The following is a 20,707-nucleotide window of genomic DNA, read 5'->3' on the forward strand; positions in this document are numbered from 1 at the left end:
CAAGCAGATCTGAGGAAAAATATGTACCACAAGTCATGTGACACCTTAAAAATTCTCTAATTCCTACCACATCAAAGTCTCTTTAAGAAAGATGCAAAGTAACCTCACACAAAAACAAAGCAAGCCCACTGCCAACTGTTAGAGCACCTAAGAGAAGTTCACAAGATGCTTAAATCCACTTTGAGTTGCAAGATAGACTCACTGTAAATTCAGGGAAAAACAAAATTGTGACCAAAAATCCCACTATGTACAAATAAATGGTACATAAATTAGTTCACAACTCAGGTATCTGAAGAGCCTAAATCCCATGAATGCACAACGTGTTGTCACTATCACCTCTGAAAAAAACAGAATCTCATAAATATGGACAGTAGGAAACATAAAGTGGTAAAGTTTCTATAAACACTGATATGCAGTCTGCAGCCCTCAAATCTGGTTCAGCAAAGTTAAGCAATGAAGTACGCTCTTCCATAAAAATTGCTACAAATGAAGGGTACAATCTTTAACATTTGCAGTCTAAATGTAGCTTATATACGAGAGTGAAAGGTCAAGGAAACTACCATGGTATGAAGATGGTATTAGCTTTTCCAGTAATAGTGGCCCTACCACCTGTCATCATCCTAGATGACACCTCAACCTCAAAGAGTATATCCTCTTGTATCAAACAAGAAAAAAAAAATCATGCAGGTGCACAAGGAAAAAAAAATAAAAAATATGGAATCAGTGAAAGAAGAGAAAGAACAGAGACTACAAGAAAGGAAAAAAAAAGGCAGCCACTGCTGAGAAGACTTATGAAAACAGACAACCAATTGAAGCACAGACTAAAACCAAAATAAAATACATTTTGTGCTCCTGATTTTCACACACAAACATGCAGTTCTAAAGAATTTCATCTCAACTGGTATTATTATTCAAACATCAATTTTCTGTTTGTGACTCAAAAGCCTACATAGTAATCAGTAGGTAAATCATTTAAAGTATTAGATATTCCACAAGCGTCCATTTTAGAGATCAACTAACAATGTCATGTTTTGCATGAAGGCATGAAATCTGCATCTGCATGGCACAGACCTGTTTCCTAAGGTTATTCCATATATTCCTTAAGAGCAGTTTTACATCACTGATCTAAGGTACTAAAATTCCAGGAACATTTTCCAAATATAGATTACATTTTACTTTTTCCACTCTGTTTTACAGACTTTTGCTCTGCAAAAGCAGAAACCAAGAAGCATCTTAAGGTTTATTACTCATGCCACATTTTCCAAAGCGTTTCATATTGAAAACTAGACACCTACACAACCAGATTCAAACTACCTGTGAACTGCTGAACTAAGCAGGTAGAAGAATATTCAGTATATATGAAGACAAGAGATTTTTCCCATAAGTATTAAAATAGTCACATCTAAAATTAATATGGACTACAAAACTTTAAATGTAGTAGTGTCAGATTTTTCCACTAGTGTCATAATTATTCAAACAATAACACAAAGTTGTAGTAATCAGTTCTTGGCAGCTAAAAAGATTACTGTTGGCTTTTACAAAATGGTATTTTTCAATAATAATACCAGAATTTTGCATAATTTTATATTCCAAAGTGCTATCATTTTTGTAGAAACTGAGAAGCTTAACTTAGGTATTCATGAAATGTAATCCAAAACATACTTCCTTATCTCGTGCTCCTTCATCTTAATACATCACATCCCTACATGTTGTATCCTTGTTTGGTCCCCAGAGAGGCAAAAGGTTGCTGTATAATCAAATCACACACTACCAAGTAGTATGATGGCATGATACACACACTGCAAACAACACTAGTATCTTCCTTGGGCTACCACAGAAGAAACAAAATGGTGTTAGGAAATATGAGACCTGCAAAAAAATCACTAACAAATCCAGTAAACATTACGTCAATCCAACACCAAGCTCAGTTGCCCCTTGTCTATTGTCATAATTTCTTTAACACACACACACACACACACACACACACACACACAAACGTACACACCCAGCATCACTGCTGGAACAGGAAGGGTGGGTGCCGGCTGTCAAATGTGTTCCACTGCTGACTGCCCTTGCTCTCCCCTTGGGTTTTATAGCAAGGCCCAGGAAACAGTAATACAACTTGAGATACACCACTAGTCCTCAATTTCCACACGTGTTTTTCTGTCATCCAGCCAAAACAACTTCATATGCTGATTTCGGAGGTATGTAAATATCTAAGAAGATAAAAAATCTAGCTCGATTTTGATCTAGTTGACCTTTCTTAAACTGAGTTCTTAAGTACCTGAAGTTGCACTTTATTTTACAGCTAGTACAGCCATTATACCAATGGAGTAATTTCTCTGTGTTCTCCCAACCTTTTCACTGAATTGGGAAAGCTAACCCAAGACAAAGTGTCATCTCTCAGGAACTGTGAATTTAAGAAAAGAGAACAACTGTATTTGCATTACTAATTGTATTGAAAAACACTCCTTTTTCCCCAATCTACATTCTACCATAGATGCTCCCCCTACTTTTCAAGCTGAAACATTAGCATTCAGAATATGCACAGCTAAGTATAAATAAAGATGTTTCTATAGGTGAAGTGCAACACAGCCTGCTGTTAAACGAGCTGTCACTTTTAACAAGATGAATGTTCCCTATTCTACCTTCTCCCACCCCCAGCCCAATGAGATCCTGAGTCCCTCATCACCTGCTGTGTGCCTGTCACACACAAAAGCCAGTGGAGCCACAAAACTGCTCTGCACAGGTGCATCCCAAACAACAAGGATACTGTGTAATCCATGTCTTTCCCTGCCAAGCTGGTGCCCATGTTGTCTTTTTACAAGCCTGCTAGTTCCTCTCGCCTTCTCCAACAGGAGTTTGAGCCTTCTGTTCTAATAAGCCTTAAAACATGACACACACATGCCCCCACCCTCGCCAACCCTCAAGCGTGGATCTGTATGAAGCCATCCTCTCACTGTTGTCCACTTCTGACAAAGGAAAAATCAAGTCTTCCCACCACAGGGAAGGAAAAAAAAAAGCCGCCTATCCTTTCATCTAGAGCCAAGGCTCTGTGAGCCAAATTTATCGTCCCCATCTCCTTGCCTCTGTCACAGAGAAAGAGCCGAGACCCCTATGGGGAGGCACAAGTGCTCTTACCTTAATTATGCTGCTCCTCCGGGGGATGCCGGGTTTGCCTTCTCGTTGTTGACTGGTGGAAAATCCTTTCTCCTTGCCGCTGCTCTCCGGGCTTGCCGGAGGAGCTGATCCCGGCTCCTCGCCGGCTCCCGCCAAGGCACAGTCCCCGTTGGAGACCCGGCTGCCTGCACTGTCACAGCTGGATCTCCCGCCGCCACCTCCGCCTCCTCCTTCCCCGTCTCCTGCCTTGAACGCCACCTTCCCTTGGACCGGCCCCGGGGAGGCAGGGAGCCCCCCGCCGCCGGTGCCGCCGCCGCTGCCAAACTCCGCCATCAGCCTCCCTGACTACAGCAGAAACAATATTGCTGTCCCCCTCCCCGCCTCCTTCAGCCGCTCGGCGGTGGCTCTTCTTCCGCTTTCTGTATATTTACGATCGGGGGATTTTCAGCAAAAGTCTCTCCCCTCCGCACATTTGGCAGCTGAGGCCGCGTAGCTCCCGGAGGGGGGACAAACCTCTCAGTGGCGTCTCGGCGAGCACCAGTCCTTCAGCACCTGGGGAAGAAAAAGAAACCAACCGTGACAGTCTGCCCTCGCAGGAGGCGGCGGCGGGAGGGGGAGCGTTACACCACACACACTCACACACGCTCACACACACGCGTGGGAGGGGAGGGCACACGCGCGACCCGGCGGCTCCCCCGGTGCAGGGCAGCACCGCGGGGGCCCCGCAGCACGCCGGCAGCGCCGCGCGGGAACCCGGCGCGCAGGGAGCCCAGCCCCGCCGCGGGGGAGAGGGGCCGGCCCGCCCCGACCGCTGCCCGACACCGGCGGCGGGGAGGGGAAAGGTTTGAGGGGGACGGGAGGAACTGCGCTGTTGGGGCTGCTCAACCAGGAAAACAAGAGAGGCGTTGATGGCGGTGTTTTCACCGGTACAGTGAAACTTGAAATCGCAGATCAACAAAGCGGGAGCGAAAAGAGAACTTGAAGAACAACACAGCCCAAACCCGCTGGCCCCAGCCCGGGGAAAAGCCCGTCTCACGCACCGCGGGGACAACCCGCCGCAGCCCCTCTCCGGCCACGCGCGACGGCGAGAAGCGGCGAAACACGATCAACGCTGCCGCCCCGCGGGGCACCCTCCCGGGCGCCATCGGCAACTTTTCTCCTCTCCCCGCTGCCTGCCGGCATCCAGCCGCCTCACAGCGGCTCCAGCCGCGGCCCGAGCAGCAGCAACACCCCAGCCCTCCCGAGCGGTGCCTCCACCCCGCAGCCGCCCCCTCCCGCCGACTGCGCCCCCGCTACCCACCTCGGCGGCAAGGTGGCACGGGGAGCCCCCATGCTGCCGCCGCTGTCGCTGCGGTAGCCGCTTTTTCCCCCTCTCCCCTCCTCCCCGCTATGGTCGCCGCCTCTGCCCGGAGCCGGATACAGAGAGAAACTGATTCATGTGGTTGCTTCCCTCGCTCTCTTCTGCTGCTGCTGCCGCCGCCTCCCCCGGCTCAACGCTCGGCAGCAGCCCCGAGGGGGATAATGCCGGCAGCGCCGAAGGGAGACGCAGCCCCAGCCACCCTCCCTGGGAAACTCTCCGGGGAAAGCAAGAGTAAGCGAGCCGGGCTCGCCCCCCCCTCCGCCCGCCACTGCCAATCACGGGGGCCGGCCTCGTGCGGATTGGGCGGCCACGCCGCCAGCACCCCCCTCCGGTAGTTCGGGGCGCTCCGCCGGACAGCAGGACCCGCGCCCGACCGCCCGGCCCCTTCCCGCGCCCCGAGGTTATCGCTGGATTCCTCCACACGCTCCCTCCCCGCGCAGACGCTCCGGGCTAACACAAAAGCGCCCGCTCCCCGCCGCATCCTCCGCGCTGCTCCTCTCCGCGCCAGGGCCGGCGCGACGCGGCGCTGCGCTGCGCGCACCGGACGGCGGCTCCCGCCGCGCCGCGAGCCTTTCCCGCCCCTCCCGTCCCGTCGGGGCCCCGCGCCCGCCACCCGTCCTGCGGCCGCGCCCATCGCACGGGCCTCGGGGCAGCGGCCGCGGGGCGCGCGGGAACAGCGGCCCAGCGGTCGTTCCCGCGCGGTGCGAGGTGAGCCTTGGCCGCTGGAGAGGGGACCTCGCCCTGCCGCCGGGGCTTCAATTAGATACATTAATTAATAAAGGGAAGAAGGTGCAACTTGACAGACAGTTACAAGTGTGTCCACAACAAAGCGAACACGGCTGGTGTGCCGTTACATACTCCATACGTACTTGTTTACTCTTGCTATGAAACAAGCACCAGTAACTTCGTGTATGAGGAATAATTCAAAGAGCCACACATTTATTTTTACATCTTGACACTGCGGTGCATTGCAATAGCTTGATATTTCGTGATTAAGTTGAGTAAAGGGAAGTGAAATGCCACAGTTGAGGCACTGGGCCCTCTGCTTGAAATTCAGCAGTTGAGTCAGACAGGGAGGTGCTGCATCGAGAGCATGGGCAAAATTAGGAATCGCAAAAATAGGAGCACGAAGAGTCACCCTGAGCAAAGAGACACCTAAGGCAGCCCACACCACCTGGCCTTCGGCATTTGGCTGAGGTGCTTAATGCAGGAGCTGGACTTGGATTATAGTCGAATGAAAGAGATGGGCTTTTAATTTTGATTCCCCCAATTGCCCTCTGGAGATCACTGACTGTGTCTGGAGCATTGGCACCAGAGATCAGACACCTATTGTAGATACCTGGTATACGGCAGCATAAATGCCCCTTGTCGGTGTGCTAGTGCAGAGAGTCACACAGTGGAAAGGCTGGAGAGAAGAGTAGATTTCCAGTCCTGTCCCTCAGCTCCGAGGCCTCACCACGGACTGCAGAGCTGTGCCTCCATCTGTTGTTGACCTACAGCCTTGAGCTGTCTCCAAAGGGAAGGCACCTCCATCTTCTCCTTCAGGACACCCAGGGGCACCTCACTCCTCTGAAACATGGAGAGCTGCAGGGGTGATGCCTTCTTCTAGCCATGCTTAGTGATTAGATCACTTGGGGCATGAGAGCCTGTATTTCAATTCCCTCTCTTATTGAAGGGTTGCACATCCACATCTCTACTGCCATGAGACAGCCACAAACTTATACACTGCGTCTGGTGAGATAATTTTCCTCGGGAAACTCTGCCACGCTACAGAAAGGAAGCAAAGAGACACTGGGCCAGAAAGAAGACAGAGCACAAGTGGGACTGTGACTGCAGTTTAGCAGTAATCTGCTCATGGGTGTTATTAAATAATTGTCTTGGTAACAAGGAAAGGACCAAACAACCCACCCTTGAGTCGAGAGGTCTAGTACAGGAACCCACTTGTTCTTATATCACATAAGTGCCATGCCACTCCCACAGAATAAATCTGTTTCAGGTGCATGATAATTACAAGTAATACATTATAAACCAATCTGGTAGCTTTCTATGATGGCATGACTGGCTGCCTAGACGAGGAGAGAGCAGTGGATGTTGCCTACCTTGATTTCAGCAAGGCTTTTGACACTATCTCCCACAACATCCTCATAGGTAAGCTCAGATAGTGTGGGTTAGATGGGTGGACAGTGAGATGGACTGAGAACTGGCTGGATGGTAGAGCTCAGAGGTTTGTGATCAACAGTGCAGTTGGAAGCCTGCAGGTCGTGGTGGTCCCCAGCAGTCAGTATGGAGGCCAGTCTTGTTCGACCTCTTCATCAGTGAGCTGGATGAAGGGATAGAGCATACCCTTCTCAGGTTTGCTGGTGAAACAGAACTGGGAAGAGCAGCTGATACACCAGAAGGCTGTGCTGCCTTTCAGCAAGACCTGGACAGGTTGGGGAGTTGGGTGGAGAGGACCCTAATGAAGTTCAACAAAGACAAGTATAGGGTCCTGCACCTAGGCAGTAATAACCCCATGCAGCAGCATAGGTTAGGGGTTGACCTGCTAGGAAGAAGCTCCCACCTGGGTGTCTTGGTGGACAACAAGTTAACCATGAGCCAGCAACGTGCCCCTGTGGCCAAGATGGTAAATGGTATCCTGGGGTGTACTAGGAAGAGTGTGACCAGCAGGTCAAGGGAGGTGATCCTCCCCCTCTCCTTGGCCCTGTGAGGCCACATCTGGAGTACTGTGTCCAGTTCTGGGCTCCCCAGTTCAAGAAAGACAAGGAATTACTGTAGAGAGTCCAGTGGAGGGCTACAAAGACGATTAGGGGACTGGAGCACCGCTTTTAGTGAGAAAAGGCTGAAAGAGCTGGATCTGTAGAGCCTAGAGAAGAGAAGGCTCAGGGGAGATCTTATCAATGTTTATAAATACCTTAACGGTGGGTGTCAGGAGGATGAGACCAGACACTTTTCAGTGGTGCCCAACAATAGGATGAGGGGCAATGGGGACAAACAGAAACACTGAAAGTTCCACCTAAATATGAGGAGAAACTTCTTTACTCTGAGGGTGACAGAGCACTGAAACAGACTGCCCAGAGAAGTTGTGGAGTCTCCTTCTCTGGAGGTATTCAAAATGTGCCTGGACGTGATCCTGTGCAACCTGCTTTAGGTGATCCTGCTTTAGCAGGGCAGTTGGACTAGATGATCTCCAGAGGCCCCTTCCAAGTGAAGATTCTGCGATTAATCTCTGGTCCATGACTTGCAGACAATATTCTGCCTGCAAGTCTGGACAATGGTGTTCATCACTGTAGGAAAAAGGGAAGTATGATCTAGCTTAGAAGAAAGTATGAACCTATTCGAAAGATATTATTTGTTCACTGTCATTTCTAGTGGATCAAGAAATTTCAGAACTTGACAGTGCTACATCATTCACATATATAGTCCCAATTTTAATCAAACAATTAACAGTGCTTAAGTTTAAATGAAAACCTAGACATTTTCAGGATTTAGGCTGTAAACACTGAGAGGCACTAATATTAAACTTAAGATTTGAAATAGCCAAAGTTTGTGGTTTTCATTAGCTGGAGATACAGTGATTTTACCATTTGTCCTTATCTGAACATCTCTTGCCTGAACATCTTGCCTCGCCACTTAAGTAGAAAGACACAGCCTTGAATATTAAAGGAACATTTGGTATTGTATTTGCAGATGTGTGTGTCACAAACCCTCCCTACAGGAGACACTTTGTCATTAGGATCATCACTGTTTCTTCGGGAGGATGAGATTTACGCGCAACAGGTACAAAATGTTATTAGAATCATTTGTCACAGAGTGTTTCCAGTAAACTGGTGAGGAAGATGATGTGTGCGATCTGTCATGTTGCTACTTAAGATGCACATACTAAACCACCATTTTTAAGGCCTTTAGCAAAATTTGATCAGTCCTGTCTCAGAGAAAAAATAAGAAAAAAGCCCTCCCTTTTCAACTCTGCTTATCTGTCCAACTTGTATAGAAACAAGATAACACCACTGAAAAATAAATCATTTAGCTTTAGCCTTGGCAGTTCTGTAATGAATGATATCAACACCTGCAGACATTGCCAGACTTCTTGCTGTAAAAGTGATGATTTAATACAAAGGAACCAGTAAAACTTCTGAACCTCATCTTAAGGACACATGCCCATCAGTCGATAAGCATTATGCTTATTCTAATTACTGAAAGTTAGTTACTGATAAAAACATGGTATCAGATACTAAGCTAGAAAGGTTGTGCTAGAAAGACAGAGGTAGCAAATAATTATTTATCTGACTCTGAGATTTCTTGTGATGATCATCCACTGATTTTTATTATTGCCCTGTTCTGTTTTACAGAATTTCCTTACAAAGCAAAGTGCTTATTCAGATGCATTTTAAATGCATTAAGTTGGAAAATACTTCCATATACAAAATGAAGCATTTTTGATAAATCGAAGTCCCAGAAATGGCCACCCAGATTGGTCTACTCTGTAGACATCTTGTTTATCCCAGTGAGCTCATGTTTCCACAGTAGTTGTATATACTAATATAAACCACACACTTTATTTGCCACAACTTTTTGAAGATCATAGGGTGAAGAAACTTTCTCGTTTTCATTATTCAACAGTGGCCTCAATAGGCTCTATTTGTTTAAATTTTAAATGAAATAAGGATTATAATGGAATAAAAAAAGACCTCTGTGACAATAGTTGACTGTGAGAATGTGCTGTCATGTGCTGTTTTCATAAAATCTCATTAAATATCAGAGTTCCACAGCTAAGCTAATATTACCCATTGAACTTTTCTAACTCAAATAGTGTGGCAGTAGAAACCTGCCAAGAAACAGGCCATGTTTAAACCCCTGAACAGTGACTAAATGACCAGTACTTGAATAAAACAAATACCAGATTATTACTAATCCTAAATATTTTTATTCCAAACATTAAAAATTTATTTAGCAATTATCTTGTTTAAATGTTGCTTTTCTGAAATCTCTGCTTGAAATATGTTTTTTCATTGTTATAAGTATCCCTACAATTCCAGTGATAATTTCTTTAATTGCCTGACTTGATTGTTAAGGTCACAGGCTTGCACATACTTGTTTATTATAGTTGTTTATAATTAAGTACACATGTTTAAGCAGTCCCATTACAGTTGGAATCTAATTCATAATTAATCCAAAGCAAAATTTAGCTCTAAATAATGCATTATTGTATACAACATCTGTAAAGTGCAGGTGTACCCTACGCACATTAAAAGAACAGACGGTACAAATGGGAGAATGTGAACAGATATGCGCTAAAGACAGCAAAAATGTAGGTAGGCACACATAGGCTAAATTGACAGATGTGTTTACTAGAAAGCATTTGTTAACATTGTGTATTTTAAATTAATTTTGGAAAGTTCATCATACTAGTATGAGGATTTCTTTTTATCAAGTAGATCAACCATTTTAGCCTCTTGGTTGCAGCCTGAGGATTGTTTACTCTCTATCCTACCTATCATGCCAATTAGTTTGGCTACCAGCCTACTAAATTTGACTGTTGAGGATTAACAAGAGCTTAACTGTAAATCAACTCTTCCCCTACAGACTATTGAATCTGGAGGAGTGTTTTTCCAAGTCAGGATCATTCAAAAGTTCTTCTCTAAACTGTCTGTTATTAAGACTACCATGCTGTGTGGTTAGTTGGTTGCAATGTAACTTTAAATCACATTGCTTTGAAAATAAGACTGTTTATATATTTTTTAAAAAGGTCAAGATTTTTCTAATTTGAGCAATAGTGTTCCCTACCTTTTAAAACAGACACTTAATGGAAAACTAAAGAGCAGACATGAAGGACTTTCTGTAAATCAAGCTCCCTTAAGGCCTCTGTTTGCAAACTGGAAAGTAAGTCTCTTTTGAAAGTCTTGACCTAGGCACTGATTTTGAATAATTCTGTTGGGGATCCTGAAGTTATCTTAACCAGAAATGAGAGCTGATCATATTCTAATAGCATGTTGTTTGTTTGCCACTGTTGAAAAGGCTGAGAATCAAATATTTTTTTTAATTTTAGTATCACATTTGGAAAAAAACACATTTTGTAACAATAATATTTGAGGTTATATTGGGTAAAGTTTCTGTGGAGCAAAATTTGTATTTTCTTCTGCTAGGAAAGGCAGACATAGTGGATAAGACTTGCATAATGTGCATTTCGGCTGAGGCACACATGTTTTACCAGAGAGACTGTAACAACAAACCTGTTCTTGAAGTGTTTCCGATGCATCATTAAAAAGAGCACACAGTGTTTGCTGTCTCCTGATGTTGTACTCTGCCCTCTAAGGAGAAGTTACAGAGTTACAAAATGGGCTGAGAGCCAGAATTCTGCAAGGATTGGATTTCATTTTGTCCCTCCTTATATTTGTTAGTAACTATTGGATATATACAGAGGCATATGACTTCTGGGACATAAGGCATTTCATAAGTCATCTATTTTTGTGATTTGAGGCATCTGACTCTATTATGACAAGAGCACGGAAAGAAAATAGCTCACCACGAGCTTTTATAACTTCTTCAAACCTGAACTTTTCTTTTGCGAAGTAACCAAATTGTTAATACTGATTTGAACCTTTCAATAATTTCTCACATAGGGAAAAAAAAAAAAAAGAAAAAAGAAAAAAAATTAAAAAATAAACCTTTTAGTTTGTAATTTCAGGATGATATGCTTTGCTATATCGTTTCATAGCAAATTATTAAACACTTTCACTGCTTTGAAGAAAATTGCATCTCTTCCATTACAGGAGAGTAAGGAAGGGTAAACACTGGGTTTACACTGGCTTAGTTGGAATTGAAGTGTGTTATGTCTTCACTATGGAGACATAATAAGAAAGTTAACATGAACACGCTTCTGCTGATAAACAGTTAACTATGTGCTGGTGTCAGTGTCTCTTGTTAGAAAGCTTACGACAGACAATACCACAGAAAGAGGAAAAGATATCTATAAAAGAGGAATGTTCTTTTAATGAATGGCAGTCAAAATCCGCATTATTCACTTCAGCCCAGTAACTTTTCTGAATTACAAGAAATCATATACTATTTTTAACATATGCCAACAAAAATAGGTGGAAGGAGAACATGAGCTGATTAAACTCGTCATACCCCAAGACACAAATGTGTTTCGTTTTAGTAATTTGAGAAAAATCAGAGAGTACAGTTTATTTGAAACAGTTTTTAAAAGGGTTACTAACACATGGTGCAACCTATTTTTTCGTGCTGTTTGACATGGAGACTGCAGGAATGCCTCACAACAGCCAGTGAGATTGTATCCTGTAGCAAAGCTTGTAATGCAGTTCCTTAATCCCATTGATTTCTTTCCTATTGCTCACATATGTAAAATTAACATTGGCTCTTGTCCCATAGCGATGGTAGGGTTAGTTATTTTGCACTAACCAGCACAGGTCTTAACAGAAGTCAACCTCAACATTTCATTTGTTACCTAATCTTTCAACTTCTGAAGCGTAAGTCAACAGTCATATTTGTTTTCTTTATTTTCAGCTCTAAAAATGCTAATAAGTTACAGTATTTATAGATGCTTTCACATCCATATTCAGAACTTCTTTACTAGAAATAGCTTTATAGTTGAAACATCTGGTCAGAAGACTTCAACTAAGAGTCTGTTGTGCCATTATCACAAGCTGATAGGAGTGCAGTAGGCAGAAAATACTCTCCTTTTTTTCTCTGAAACATTTATGTTTTGTATAAGCCATCCATTAAAATCAGGGTACTCAATGTACCTTTTCCTGTATTGTCTGGATTTTCATATATATATATATATATATATATATATATGTATGTAAAACCTCACTGTTAATATTTGGCAACTTCATTCTCTGACTAAACAGCAGATGAAGTAAGGGGAAAGAACCAGTTTTCTTTTGCCAAGAAAACAGAAGGGAAATGCTCCACTTCTGTTCTGGAGCCAGGCTCTTCTCAGTGACAACCAATGATAGAACAAACTGGAGCACAAGAGGTTCCACTTAAATTTGAGAAGAAACTTCTCAGTGAGGGTGCCAGAACACTGGAATAGACTGCCCAGGGGGTTGTGGAGTCTCCTACTCTGGAGACATTCAAAACCCACCTGGACACATTCCTGTGTAACCTTATCACAGTATCACAGTATCACAGTATGTTTGGGATTGGAAGGGACCTCAAAAGATCATCTAGTCCAATCCCCCTGCTGGAGCAGGAACGCCTAGGTGAGGTCGCACAGGAATGTGTCCCTTCGAGCCTAGTTTAAAGCTCTCCAAATGAGCCCAGCTAATTCCTGCCCCAGCATCCTTTTGCCTCTGTGAGATAAGCCTTTTCCGCATAACACTGTCCGGACTGGAGTCTTATAAAACCAGTCATTATCTAGGTGTTCCTGCTCCCGTAGGGGGATTGGACTAGATGATCTTTCAAGGTCCCTTCCAATCCCTAACATTCTGTGATTCTGTGTGATTCTGTAATGTACTCCTGGAAGAAGAGCTGCCAGAAGGGGGAATCTCTAGTGGGACAATGGTGAGATTAAGCAGGACATGAAGAATTTCTAGTTCTCTCACCTTTCTTGCCTGCATTTATCAGGAGACTGGGAAAACAAAGTTGTTACAGCTGGCACTCAGCTCTAACTCCTTTTTGTACAGAAAAAATTCTTCCATCCTTCTTTCTCCCAGTCAGCTCCTCCTTTCTTTCAGGGATCTATATGTTTCATTTTTCTTGAACTCATTGTACAAATCGCTTCTTCCTTCTTCGGCTAAGATAAAAATCTACAACCAAGTTCAATCCTCTGAGCATTCCTAAATCACTGCCCAAGGACAAAAGGATGAAACCCTGGAAATGTTAGAAAGTAGTATTTAGGGGAAATGGATGAATGAATAAAATAAATTAAAAGGGGAAACGGCAGAGAAGATCAAAAGGACATAATGGTAAAAACTAACAACATTTACTTATAACAAGTTTCAGAATTACTGTCATCATATTGCATAGCACTAATGTAGTGACAGGGAAAACAAGTGAACTGAGAGATAAAGGGCAAGTTGAAATTGGAGAGGGAGATAAAGACAAGGAACAGGTAAATGAAAAGCCATGGTAGGAGAAAGGGAATAAGAACTGTTAGTCATTGGAATTGGAAAAGAGAGTTGAAGACAGGACAGGAGAAAATTAAAAAAAAAAGAAAAAAAGTTGATCAGATGGAAGGAAAATATATTATTGCAAAGAATGTCTTGAGATACAATATTACAATAAAATTCAAAGAACCTACTTAGCTGTCAAGGGTTATGACTGTACAGAGGAAGAAAAAACTAGACCAATCTCATGAAATTATTATGAATGTAAGAGCTCCTCACATTCAGATACAAAGAAGAAGTAATAGACACAGGCTGAAGTAGGGATTTTCTCTTTCAGACTAATTGCTAACATTGATATGTTCATATGCAGTTTGTCCAGCAGAATGAGCTGAGGCCTAAATGCATCCTTCTTGACTATTTGACATTAGTCATTTCAGTACTTAATAAAGTCACTTTCTGGGGAAAGAGGATGTTGGGGTTTTGCTCCATTTAAAGTTCCTTTTCTTTCCTCCCCGCTAAGTTCCTAAGTTCTTCCTAAGCAAGAAACAGTACAAGAATCTGCATATCTATGAAGAATAAGGTCAGATTACTGCTTTTAATAATTTTAAAATTAATGTCATTTGTGTCTGCATTACAGAGAAAACTAAGGGTCCCAGTGAAGATCAAGGCTCACTGCCGCTGACACTGTTCAGAGCTGGCACCTGGCCATCCAGCTTGGAACACAAGCAGTGTTATCATGCATCTGCTTGCAAAAGACCACATAGACATTCTCTGGGTAATTTAGAAAATGTCTAACAGATGTAAATGGATCCGGGACCTCCAAAATTCCTGACTCCCTTTCTAAACACTTGATCATCCTTCTTCTCTGGAAGAATGTCTTCTGGTGCATGTGTGTGTAGCTAGAAGGAATTTAGGACAAAGAGCAGTGAAGAAATGAAACACTGTATGTGCCCAAAGGATCTGCCAGTTTACACCAAGAGGCTTCACTGATTTTTACCAGTCCGGATCTTTGTATTTTCATTTGTTTTAATTATTTTAAGCCACCTCATACACTCTAATCTTACCTGAAGTCTTCAGTAAGAGGCACAATGATAATACCAGCCTTTTTACATAGATGACTATGTACAGGTGCAAAGGGTGATGGTGTCAATGAAAGGAAAATTATCTTGATTAATCTTTGCTAAGTGCAGCATTTTAGCATAAGATGGGCAATGAAATTCGGGGACTGATTTATTTGGTGTCTTTTAAAGCCTCACAAAGGCTCCCTGGGCATTTAGAAATGTGTGTTTATTTAGAAGTGTGTTTATCCCAACTTTTAGAACTAAGTTAGGCTTTTTCTCTGACCAGTTATCTCCAATCTTTCAATTCTGCTGATTTCAGTCATTACTTCTGACTGAGGAGGTACCACTTAAAATGTTTAAATCTTTGTCAGCTGGAAAAAAAACACTGTTTCTTTGGGGTTTTTTTGTTTTTGTTTTTGTTTTTTTTTTCTGTCTAGCTTGTTGAATTATTAATAATGCTTTGTTTCACACTGGTTATCAGCATGGTTTCTGGATGATGAGTGTGTACACACACCACACACATTCACGACTATTCTGTGGTGAGCATCCTTTAATTATTCCCTGATAAAACACGAAGCTATGCTCTGGAAAAAATTTATGAGGATACATGAGGCAGATGAAATAGATGTTTCCAGCAAGACAAACTGTGAAAGGGTCAAATAAAGCTAAAGAATTATATACAGAACTGTTCCCCAGCATCAAGCGTGGGAAACACCTAACAAATACTGTTTGTAAATGTAAACATGAGCTGCTCAAGAAAAAGGGAAAAAATGGCCAGAAAAAGAGTAGATTCTATAAACGGGCACTTTATTTGAATTTCTGGTGTTTGGAACCAACTTCAGATTTTAATATGTGAATGACTTACAGATCCAGTGGGAATCCAAAATGAATTCAGCAAAAAAAATCTTTACCCTAAGGCTTTAAGACTGTTTCATTATATGTGAACTAGTTTTCCTGAAACTTTCTAGTGTATTTTTAAATTAGAACAGAAGTAATGTAACATATACAAACTGCACAGTAATTCTTTCTAGACTGACCTTTCAGTTCACTAGCACAAATTTCTCTGAAATATCTGCCAGGCAAAGCAAAGCTTCCATCTTGATTTTATGCTTTATTACAACAGTTTGACGTTACAAATCAACCAAGTATTAAACCATACTGTTCTACATACAGAGCTGCTTTTCTTTCCAATGCAAACTATATTTAGCTATTGCCTCCCTTCTTCTCCCTTACCTGAGGCTAAGAGAGTAGTGCTAGGTAAGTTGATACATCGGTCCCTCGGTTGTCAGACTGGCAAAAAGTCTGTATAATGCAAACAGGAGGACAGTTATTCCCAGAGACACAAGAAGCACTGGTCAGCACCTTGACATTACATATTTTACATCTTGTGAGCTATGACTTAATTAAAACTTACAGAAATTATCTGAATATCTGTATTTATTCTGTAGCCTAGGGTTCTCAGGATGTTCGTTATCAAGCTTTCAACTAAAAAGAATTACATACAGGATTTCATTTTCTTGTAAAAAGACAGCAGTTGAGAAATTCAACACATAAATTAAAGATTATCTACGTACATAAGCCTGAAGTTAGGTTGTCTGCACCAACCGAGAGTATGAGCTGCAAGACCATGGTCATGTTATCTGCCCTGAAGGGAATTCTACCTGATTCACAGAGACATGCTTGGGCTCACATTATAGTCACTTTGATCAATATATAGAGAGGATTGCTTGTATGTAGATTTTTCCAATTCTTGATGTGACCAAGAGCAATCAGGGACACTGAAACTTCATGGATTGCAGTTCATGGTCTTAGAACTCTTCAGAGAGCTAAGGGTCAGGAGAGAAAGAGTGTATTCCAGTCTTCAGGCAACCTGATTTTGGAGCAACGTTCATTTGTGTATGACCCGCCTCCATTGCTGGGACTACAGAAGCAGTAAAGCACAAAATAGTCCCCCACTGCAAAATGAGTGCCAAAGAACCCCATAACTCTGAGTTGCTAACAAGATAATCATTATCTCAGTCAAAGTCCCTCTGTTTTCCAGGCCTATTCCATGTTTCAAATACCTACTGATGTTCCTTTCCATCCCCTAGTATTGTCTTTATATAGTAAGTCTTCTCTACAGCAATGTCAATCATTAATGATAAACTACATTCCTTAAATAAATTATCAACTGTGTTATAATGTCATACTGTCCTTTTTAATTTTGCTTCACCTCTCTGTGACTCTCACAGACTACAGCCATTTGCAACAGGTCTTCTTATGGCCTTGTCTTACAAAAGACGAAATGTTCTGGCTTTAATCCAGGAAAGCACTTAGATACATGTTGACATTTAAGTAGATGAGTGGCCTTAGTGAGGTCAATTGGACTACTTACTTGTGTAAAGCTAAACCCATCCTTAAATATATTGTTCGATGGGCATAAACTATTCAGCACTTTGAATGACTGAACTCTTCATGAGATCATACACAAATATTATCGCACAAATGCTTTATGCAACAATAATTACCTCCCAAATTATTTGAAATATGCAAGCTTATACTCAGTGAACAATTACTGAATCAAATTTCAATGCAACCCCATGGAAAAGGTATGCAATTGCTTGCATTAAGTATAAGGTATTTCTAAGTGTCATTGCATATTTCTGCAATGTCATGGGATGTTGAGATTGAAAGGATAGGACGTACTAGGGTCCATGTGTGACCTCAAATCTGCCCCACAGAGCAGGGCTAAGTCTCTGTCACCCCTAGTTAGCTCTCTGGCAAACATTTGCAGCAATGCTAGTTCTTGCATCTTTGTGAAAGAGCTTTTTTTAAAACAAGGCAAATGACCAGACTTTAAACTTGCTAGCATTCCACTGATGGAAAAATAACATCAAGAAAACTCAGCATTATGTGTCTCTCTAATCATAAAGCTGGTATTGCAATGTGACAGCTGAATACTGGTTCTTTACCCTATAATCCAGCAAGTTGATTATTCAATATAAGACATACCTCAGACTTAGTTTTTATTCTTCCTCTACAGTAACTAGATATCTGTCTGTGCTCATTACTGATATGTTTTTTCCTGTGTAGCATCATTAACAGAAAATCAGAAAGAATGAGGTTTTGTGGTCACTTACCAGTTCTTTCTTTGAGGTATCAAGCACAGAAGAGAAAGAGAATACCCCTTTTATGAGGCCTGACAGGAAAGTCCAGCCATATCTGCCCCTTGCAGACCTCTTCAATCCTGCTAGTTTCTGCTGTGACTTACTGGGAGCTCAGTGGACCACCCTACTGGGAGCAATTAATTTGTTAACAAGTGACACGGTCATGCAGTCAGAACAACAATGCCCATCAGTCAGCTTCCTTCAGACTTTCATCAAATAACTTAGATTCATTATTTTAGCAAAAATTCTGAGGCTTTCTATTAGAGCAATATTACTTCTTGATCCCGGTATGAACACATTACGTATGTAAGTAAAGAGGAAATATTAATTGGTAAAATGCTAATTAAGAATTTTCCAGTGTGTGTGTACTTACATTTTAAAATTACATTCTGGGAAAGGAAAAGTGAAAAGCTAACACACTGATTTGAAGGGTATCATCACCTTCATGCATTCTTCCTCCTGCACATGAACTCTCTGCCACCAGCTGAATGCCACAGATGGTTATTACAGAGGAGTTGATCTCTGACCTTAATTTTTCCAGTACACAATAAACAGTAGAGTGTGTCACTCCTTCTTCATAGCATACTAATGCTCAGCATGAACTAAAGCATTACTCCACAGGTAAAACTAACAGTTTACAAAGCTTCTGGAGTTTAACTAGCTGCCAGGAAAAAAAAAAAATAAAAAAGTTGCATTCAGTTCCATTCAAATGAACACCTCAAAATTCGAAGAATTATCTCAAATCTCACTTGGCTTACAGGATCCTTTTAACTTCTCAAAACAATGTTGTAAATCTTGCAGCAATAAAGTGCCTTGCAGGCGTCCAGCACTTCCTGCTCGCCGTACAGTAAGAAACACCATGCAATAAAAAAGACCAAAGACGCTGGTCAGAAGCAGGAAGTCCAGGAGGCGGCAGAGAACTGAACATTAATGCAGTCTCTTCAAATCCTCGCCAGCACTTCGTCTGAGCTTGGCTAAAGGTTAAACGGGTTCCCGTGAACCCCTTCTGCCTTTATTTTATGCTGACTTTCTGTTGCGTGTAAAACAGGAAGCTATGGCCAGACCAAATTTCAGCGAAAATATTTTCTGTTTTTCTTTCATGTTTGTTTGACTCAGCAAATCTATTGTTTAATTGTTTTTTATTACAATACCTAACACCTCAGTAATCCAGGAACTGTCAGAGCATTTTGACTTTGACAATACATTTGTGATCATCCAGAGTTGTCAAGAACATCAGTTCAAAACACTTCTGCATATTTATTTTGTTACAACACTATCGGTGCACTATTCTAAGGAGAACACACCTTCAGAAAGTATTCAAGAATGTATATTAAGAAAAAAAGGAACATTCCTCTTTCCAAAGCATGCAAATTTTAAACATGGCTTGAAAAAAAATAAGCTTAATCATTAAATTCTAACACAAGAAAATAACCTTCTGGGTTTTTAATGGGAAAAAAACTCACAAAACGCTATAAGAACCTTGACCCAAACTCCTCTTCAAAACTGCTTGGAACAAATACCAGCTTTCTAGGTCTTCTGCTGAAGTGTGTGCAGTTAAGCTTTCTCTTTCTCTTTTCCTATCAGTGTTTCCAAAGTGCCTCCCTCTCACTGGTTGCCAGGCAACAGAACAATATTGCTCTGCATGCACATCCAGCAATAACTGACATTATACTGTATTTTTGCAGAGTTTCTCAAAGAAAATAAAGATGTCCTGAAATACTGTCTTGTGTGATAAATAGCTACTGCCTAGAAGACATTTAAACTCTTAAAATGCTGATTTCTTTTTTCATAGAAATGCAGAGATTGGAACTCCCATCCAAAGCGAATTTATAATGCTAAAATAGACAACGCTGCAGAAGAAAGCTGCTTCAGTTGTTATCTCAGAAAATTAACAGCCTTTTAGGTTCAACAGGCACTTGCATAAGCCCTTCTCTTACAATCACGGCAAAACTAATGAAGCAGCTACAGACATCAAGCTAAAGTACTTTTCAGTGTCCTAAAGACTAAAATGCTGCCTGTATGACAAAGCTCTTGTTATTTTTTTTCCTTTTCTGCCTGCTGTTTTGATGTCAACAAAACAGTCAAGAAAGTTCAGCAGTTTGTCCAAAAATCTTTGCTTCTGATACCAGTTATTAAAGATGGGCCCACGTCCAATCTAACCACACACCTCTTAACCCAAATTATCATTGGGAAGAAGGGATGGTTTGCAGCCCTCCATCTGGAATCAAGTTGCATTCAAGAAAGGTCTGATTCTAGGTCTTGACCAAAGTAACTCTGGGTCCTTTTATGTAGTTGTGACTTGGTTTCAGATTTCACATTGTAGGTCAAAATCACCTTTATGTAAACTAAGATAAGAAATTGAAGGCGTTTGCAGTTATTTCACTCTCAAAATGAAAGAGGAGTCTTTAACTATAGACAAATATTCCGTGTAATCCCACCAAAATATGCGATGTACTGAACTCTTAATCCCTAATTCTTAAATACTAAAAAGGTATGCAACAGTTCAGTGTGTAGCCCTCACAGGTGTGTTACACAAATTTATCTTAAAACAATGTAAAGGGTGAAATCTCAGGATACTCAACAGCCTCTTTATTGATTCTGCAGTGGTCAAATGGCATCATTTTATAAGATTTTTTAAATTTAAATTTCTAAGGGTAGCTTTCGTTTTTCTTACACTTCTGTTAGACTTTTTTTGTTTGCCTTACTTTAGATGTAAAACTGTAAATGACTGATGTTTGCAGACTAGATAAAAATCTGTTACCAGTCATGACCTTCAGGACAGACAGTGCATCAGGATATATATGACACCTGAAAAAAATAGTTCCATTCCCTACTGCTGTTGTTGTAAAAGTGGCATACAACTACTTGCTAGATAACAGCAGAAAGATTTGTGGTTTGCTTTCTTGGATCTGGGAAAGCACAGAACAGCATAATGATGCATTCTCAGCT

General features: G+C 41.8%; 1 protein-coding gene and 1 long non-coding RNA gene across 6 annotated transcripts in view; both read right to left on the reverse strand.

Annotated features, from left to right (window-relative positions):
- PLCL2 (phospholipase C like 2) overlaps nucleotides 1-4,848 on the reverse strand; it is a 106,257-nt gene extending 101,409 nt beyond the window's left edge. The window contains exons 1-2 of one of the 4 annotated variants that reach the window (XM_065831952.2): nucleotides 4,421-4,739; nucleotides 3,142-3,672 (exon numbers count right to left, since the gene is read on the reverse strand). In XM_065831952.2, coding sequence (XP_065688024.1) covers nucleotides 3,142-3,453 — 312 coding nt within the window. In that variant the 5' untranslated portion in view covers nucleotides 3,454-3,672; nucleotides 4,421-4,739. Of the gene's footprint in view, nucleotides 1-3,141; nucleotides 3,673-3,763; nucleotides 3,788-4,160; nucleotides 4,254-4,420 lie in introns of those variants that run through there. The other 3 variants (XM_071804969.1, XM_071804970.1, XM_071804971.1) reach the window with 3 other exon arrangements.
- A 2,671-nt stretch (nucleotides 4,849-7,519) lies between these two features.
- Nucleotides 7,520-18,232, reverse strand: LOC139827431 (uncharacterized). 2 transcript variants are annotated; one of them, XR_011737968.1, is made up of 4 exons: nucleotides 18,132-18,232; nucleotides 17,732-17,882; nucleotides 15,846-15,914; nucleotides 7,520-7,764 (listed from the first exon to the last, which is right to left on the reverse strand). It is a non-coding gene; the product is annotated as an uncharacterized lncRNA (long non-coding RNA). The 2 variants fall into 2 exon arrangements; XR_011737967.1 differs by having other exon boundaries at nucleotides 17,732-17,885.
- Between the last annotated feature and the right edge of the window lie 2,475 nt (nucleotides 18,233-20,707).

This window comes from Patagioenas fasciata, chromosome 2 (assembly GCF_037038585.1).
Source record: "Patagioenas fasciata isolate bPatFas1 chromosome 2, bPatFas1.hap1, whole genome shotgun sequence".
Lineage (NCBI taxonomy): Eukaryota > Metazoa > Chordata > Aves > Columbiformes > Columbidae > Patagioenas > Patagioenas fasciata.